We start from the raw sequence: 6,996 nt of genomic DNA, 5'->3' as shown, positions 1-6,996 counted from the left end.
CACTTTCCCTCACTGATAAGATCTGAAGCACTGAAACGTCTGTGCTCTCTCTGAGAAAATATTTTAATCTAAAAATGTCTTATACCAAGAGTTATTTTGAATAATTTCAACACTGTTACCACAATATCAAAAGGAAAACAAAATGTATTACTGATCACAAATTGGGTTATTTAAATGTATTTTAATCATGATTTCATTAATGCCATGTGCTCTTAGCATTTATGCTAGCAAGTGGAGTTTTTGGCAAAAATAAAAGAAAATAGTCAATTCTGTTACCGTCAAACTCTGTTACCAAGGTAGCGTAACAATGCTGACAATAGTGTAACAGAATTGACAGTCTACCGGATAATTCTGTCAATTCTGTTACTTTACAATTCTGTTACTTAAAGGGTCAGCTCTGTTTATGAACTATTTTCACAAAAAAAAACAAAAACTATACAATTGTTGTTTAAAATATCATAAACATTATTGAGATATGATGCACCCTTATTATATTTTAACAACATTTCTCTTTTTTGTACTGGATATTGTATACAATACATTTTCATATGAAAAATATTTGCTCCAAGTGGACAATTCTGTGAAGACATAGGCATTTATTTTTATTTTTAAGGTATGCATAGGTGAAATATTATCTGTTGGACTGTTTTTCTACTGATACAAGAAGGATTTTTCCTTTTATGATTTATTGTTATTTCTACACATTGCCTAATTTGTCCGTAACAGAGTTGACAAACAATACCATAAAGACATCTGTTTTTTTATCAAAAGTACAAAAAGGAAGTAACTTGTGTTTGGCAAGCACTGAATTATTAAAATTGAATATGTTTTCAATAAGATACTGGAAAGAATTTCTGTTAGTGACCAGTTTTTTTTTCTTAACTTTATGAAATGCCAAATGTATCTCCAATTATAGAATCACCCATATATTGCAAACACATCAAAACTAACTAAATCATACAAATATTTAAAAGTTCCGTAATATTATCAGCATGTATCATATTCAAAATTGCACACATCAAGCGGAATGAAAGATCGCTGCACAGCACAGCTCTTGCAATCCTGTCTGTCACATTAGCAAACGGTTTACATTCCCAAACTGATCTAGGGGGTAACTACACTGAGACAGTTTAATGTTAGCTTAATTCATGTCCAATAAAGTCTTTATTTTTGGTGTAGATTAAAACAGATGAAAACCTATTTTGCATCTCATCTGCCTGGATGCTCATACATGAACACATGCAAAACAATGAACGAAAGAACGAAAGAACGAAAGAAAAGTAGCTTTTCCATTTGAAAACCACAAGTAAATATCTATATGTGCACCACAACCAAATCCATGGGTTAATTTCAATAGAATAACAATGTTCTGCTTTCTACGTCTTGTGGTTTTCTGTTAAGAACTATTTTTCTATCCTAAAATCAAGGGTGTGTGTGCTGTTTCTTCCCCCCACGCTTTGCTCAGTAGCTGTACATATCTTAAAGCCATATTCTCTTTTCTGGTTTTTGTTTTGCATGCATTTCTCGATACCGATGAAAGTGGCATGTTTGACACTGAAGGTTTGAGTACAGCAGGGTGTTAACTTTGTCCATTTCTAGGCCTTTACAGCGATAGTGATGCCACAAGTCTGCAAAAGTAGTTTCACCTCAAAACTGATCACATTAAATTACTCTCAAACCAATTCTGAAACTTTCACAGGCGTAATATGATAAATACAGAAAAAAGAGGGAAGCCTTACCTCTGGCGTTCAGCAGTAGAGAGAATACAAGAGAAAGCAAAAGTAAATTCAGCCTATCAGCAATGAACAAAGAACTTCCTGTATTTGAGTGATAGAGCTACATGCTAAGTCATGTCTTGGCTAAATGAATGATGCTTTCAGCTTATGTGCAGATGCATTTAGCTGGCTGTATGAAGACAACTTCAGACAACTTCTGCCACTTCAGATTAGATCTGCTCTATCCCTACCAGTCATTACTGAAAACTCATTTCTTTTTACTGGCTTTTAATGTTCACTACATGTTGTAAAATATTGCTAACATTTTATGTATGTCTTCTGTCTGTTTTTCAGTTACAATGCATTGTAAAGCACATTTGTCAGCTGTTGCTGTATAAATGGTGCTATATAAATAAGCTTTGACATTGACTTTGACATAATCCTAATACAGCAACCATGTAAAGTGTTTATAATTGGTTTGTCCATAACAATATTACTAAAACTTATCGCTGTCACCATGCTCTTATTCAACCATGTACCTCACAATCGGAGGAATTAGCATGAATATATTATCTATGTAGAACAGTATTGTTAAATAAACTACTAAAATGTACCCAGTAATTGAAAAAAGATGAAATGAAATGAAATAAAATAAGTTTAAGTACTAAATGTGCTAAAGACTGAAATAAAAGCAAATTATTGCTAAACCAAAATATTAAAAATAGTAAAAAAATCACAAAAACATGTAACAGCATTTCTAAAACTTAAACTAAAGTTAAAATGAAAACTAAATATTAAAATAACACTTATACTGATGGAAAAACTGCATACAGTTGCAGGGAACAAATTTGGTCATTAAATCTGATCGACCTTCATCTACGTCAAACATTCAACAAAATAAATGTCTTCTTTAATGAACACACTGTGTAAACATTTAAGTGCAAATGTGAAAAAGGTCTGTGAATTCTTTCATAAAGTTGTAAAGATCCTTAAATTAAATTAAATTATATAAAATATAGTCTATATGTATTACATATATAAAATATGTACAATCTTTTTTCTTATGAATAAAAAATGAAAGAATTTGCTGATTTTTTTAGTTAAGTTTTCAATAATGTTTCATTGTTCTATACTCCAAAGTTTTGTCCAGTAAGTTCTCTCATGCTTGGATAACATTATTACTATCTATGACGTCATAAAAATACAATCCACAATAGTAACCAGCCTAAAGAATGCAGACAGAGTCTCTGTGTATTCTAGAAGCTCTAAACATCCTAAAACCCAAAGAAAGAGCTGCTTTGGAAACTTTATATATACTGTATCGCTCGTTTCTGGAAATAATATTTTACGGTGCAGCTGCAAGCGGGTATATAAAGCCATTAAACAAAGCAACACAGTGTGAAGCAAATATGTGGCTGATGGAAACATGCTGCAAGACCACATTTAAATAGAGAGGTTGCAAATAAATGCAGCACACACACATTTATCCACACATACTCACTTATCTACAGCTACCAAAACAGCCCCACAACAAACAACCAGTACATTCTCAGTTGTCTTCACACCTTGCAATGACTCATGAGAGACTGTCCAGTGAGGCTTTATGTTGTCCGTCCTGTGCACCAAGGGTTCATGACACAGTATACTATTGAACAGGCCTTTAAAGGTCAAAGGCTAGAGACAAATACGCACTTTGGATCCAGAGCTCTGTCAGCCATCTTGGCCAATTCAGACTTTGCAATGCAAAATTGTGTTGTGAGATTATATTAAAACCAGTGTTATTTTAGTACCATTTATATATTTAGCATATTAAGTTTTCAGTTTTCATTTTAATTTTAGTTTATTTTGTTGTTCTTATTATAGTTTTCATTAGTTTCTTTTTTATTTAACTTTAATTTTAGTTTATTTCAACTTTAGTTTGAGTCATTTTGGTACTTCACCTTAAACTTATTTGATTTCAGGTGTCATAAATTAGATTTTTTCACTATGCTCAAATTTGACAAGATACCAAAGTCTTCTATCAAAAATCTGAGATTTCAGTATGAACTCAAAAATTCAAGAGCAAAGCACTATTTGTGTAAGTTTTTATTTCCCTAATAATTTCAGGAGAAACATCTACAACAACAAAGTTGAAGCATGACTTCTAAAGTCTCCTGATCTCTCCTGAGCAACCTTGGAGCAATGCATTTTATTTCCTTGGAGTTATTCAAATCAAATGCAAACCTGAAACCAGTTTTTGTAGACACAGGCGGCATGCTCTGTCACTCATTAATATCCTATTCGTTCCTGTCATGCCAAATGAATTAAAACCCAGCTGGCAGCGTCTAACTTACTCATAACTCACTTTGTATCTGTTATCATCCATCTAAAAATACAGTGCCTGAGATGAGCCTCAGACTATCAGGTCCAAGAACACGTCAGTGGGTGTTGTGATGGTGAAACTTCAGGTGGACGCCGCCAGAGTTAAAACAACTGGAGCAGTTTCTTTATATTTACATATATACAAAACTTGCAGAAAAGTTACACACCTCGTGTCATCCTGGATGAATTCTTCATCAGAACAGATTTGGAGAAATGTAGCATTATATCACTTGCTCACCAATGGATCCTGTGTGTGTAGTGAATGGGTGCCGTCAGAATGGGAGTCCAAACAGCTAATAAAAACATCACAATAATCCACAAGACTCCAGTCCATCAAATAACATGTTGGGAAGCAAAAAAGCTGCATGTTTGTAATAAACAAATCTATCAATAAGGCATTTTAACTTCAAAAATATGAGTCCATAATCCATAACAATGCTTAGTCCAGAACAAAAGGTCCATTCCAGGTTTTTCCTCTCACATCAAAATCCATCAACATATTTGTTTAGAACTGTTTTGGACTATTCACTTATAAATTTGATCTGTGCATATTTCTCTCCTGATTCAGACGAGATGGCTTTTTCACTAAAGAAAGCAATATTATGGATCGAGGACTCATATTTTAGCCGGAAGTAACGGTTGAAAGCTGCAAAGCGTCTTAATGATGGATTTGTTTCTTACTAAAACACAGCTTTTTGCGTTTTCGGTTAACTATTCCTTTAACATCTCTTTGAATGACTAGAACTGGGTGTCCATGCATGCACAGACTTTCAAAGAGAACGAGAGGATATGGAACTAGTTTGTGAACTTCATAAATACAATATGCATAGGAAAAGGACGAGATGAATGCAAACGTACACTAGTTATTGCACAGGAGATAAGATATTGTTCAGCAAACATGGCTGGAAGGCTGAGTTTAGATTCAGCGATGCTGTCTGCTGGCTGAAATTATTCACTGCACAGAGATGATACACTGTAAGTATGGCTACTGTCTGTGTAACGATGTTTTTCACTTAAAAGTTGGTGTGTCAAGCCCTTTCCACATTTCTGGGGTTCTCAGAAACGGACAAAATGTGAACTGACACACAGCCCCTTTCATAAAGATTTATTCCACAGGTCTGTCATAATCAGGCAAATATACATTAACATACAGAATATCACCCCCTTCTGATGCTCCACATGTTAAATAACGCAATAATTCAAGACACACGTTTTTCTACTTAAAAGAACAGTAACAATACATCATAACAACAACAATAACAACAATAATTAATATCCTAATGATAGCCAAACATTGTGTATTTCCAAGTTGTATTTTTCTAAAATTCATCATATAGTGACTCTTTTAAGGTGCACCACATAATCGGCAGGTGACTTTTTAAAGAAATTCAACAATTTTGCGCCATGACACACAGTGAAATAGACAGAGACTTTTTGCAAACGTCTTATTGGTATATAAATGTCTTTTTAAGGTTCTCCTCCACTTCTTTCGCTTCCTCAAAGTGCTTCCACAGAAATCGGCAGTTTCTGTCTTGCTGTGTTTCTATAGTTAAAGCAGTCTGTTTGTCGGTTTGGCACACGTCGAGGTGGAAGCAGTGGTAGCGTAAGGCTTCTCTTCTCTTCTCTGACAGAAGGCTCTGCTCTCTCACAGGACCTCTGCAGGGAGAACAAGACCGAAAGAAATGATTGATTCAGCCTTTAAAGTCAGTTACTGAAATAGAAGTAACTGACACTGTCAAGCTCCCAGAAATGACAAAATAACAAAATGTTACTGCAAAAAACTAGCATATGGCTTCAAAGATAAAGAAATGCATTTTTATGTTCAGCTGAAGAAAGCCAGGTAGCTTTGGATCAACTGAGAATGATGACAATTGTCATTTTTAGGTGAACTAATCCTTATGATTGCTCATCAGTACATTACTGATAAAACTGCAATAGCAGTAAATTTCAATTTTATATGGATAATGCTTTCATAAAAATGCTATATTTTTCATAATACCAGTACCAAGATATCTGCATGCTTAAGGGAATAAAATGTAAGACATTTGAAAAGATTTGTATTATTATTTAAAAAACAGTAAAGCAAAAAAAGTAAAGCAATTCATAAAATATATGCTATTTATTCACTATATTTTATGTAGTTATTCACTATATAATATTTACTAAAATATAATCATATAAAATAAAGTGTTATAACGGTAAAAAAAATCCATACATTTAAATACAGACACTTTTTTGACCTTATATTTGTTATATATCTATTCACTATATTTCATTTACTAAAATATAATCATATAAAAACATACATACAGTATGTATATATATATATATATATATATATATATATATACAAAGGTAAAAAAAAACCATACATTTATATACAGACACTTGCTATGACCTTATATTTTTATATATTTATTCACTATACATTACTTACTAAAATATAATCATAGAAAAATTACATAAAGGTACAAAAATCCATTCATTTATATACAGATACTTAGTATGACCTTATATTTTGATGACCTTAGTATGACTTACATTAAATGTAAGACCTTTTAATGCACATTTGAATAAAATCTAATGAATAATAATCTAACGGAATAATTAGTCAAATAAATAGTCTAATATTGTAAAATAAATATATATATTAGAAATAAAATCCATACATTTATATACAGCTGTACTTTTTTTATGACCTTACATTTTGAAAAATTACATCACGGAACATCCAGAGTATTTTGTGCAAATTTCCATTTCAAGAATATGACAGATTGTTTTTTTACAGTAATATGGTCATTAGTCTTGATATTAAAGGGGTCATATGATGCTTTTTTAAAGATCATTATTTTGTGTATTTGGTGTAACAGAATATGTTGACATGCTTTAATGTTCAAAAAACACATTATTTTTCAAATAC

General features: G+C 32.3%; 1 protein-coding gene across 4 annotated transcripts in view; it reads right to left on the bottom strand.

The window, feature by feature from the left end:
• Positions 1–5,166: 5,166 nt before the first annotated feature.
• map7d1b (MAP7 domain containing 1b) overlaps positions 5,167–6,996 on the bottom strand; it is a 53,109-nt gene continuing 51,279 nt past the window's right edge. For all 4 annotated transcript variants that reach the window (XM_016477934.1, XM_016477935.1, XM_016477936.1 and 1 more), the window contains one exon: positions 5,167–5,732. In XM_016477934.1, coding sequence (XP_016333420.1) covers positions 5,722–5,732 — 11 coding nt within the window. In that variant the 3' untranslated portion in view covers positions 5,167–5,721. The remainder of the gene's footprint in view (positions 5,733–6,996) is intronic.

The sequence above is a fragment of the Sinocyclocheilus anshuiensis genome, unplaced genomic scaffold (genome assembly GCF_001515605.1).
Source record: "Sinocyclocheilus anshuiensis isolate Anshui unplaced genomic scaffold, SAMN03320099.WGS_v1.1 scaffold1524, whole genome shotgun sequence".
NCBI lineage: Eukaryota > Metazoa > Chordata > Actinopteri > Cypriniformes > Cyprinidae > Sinocyclocheilus > Sinocyclocheilus anshuiensis.
This window is presented reverse-complemented; position numbering and strand designations above follow the sequence as displayed.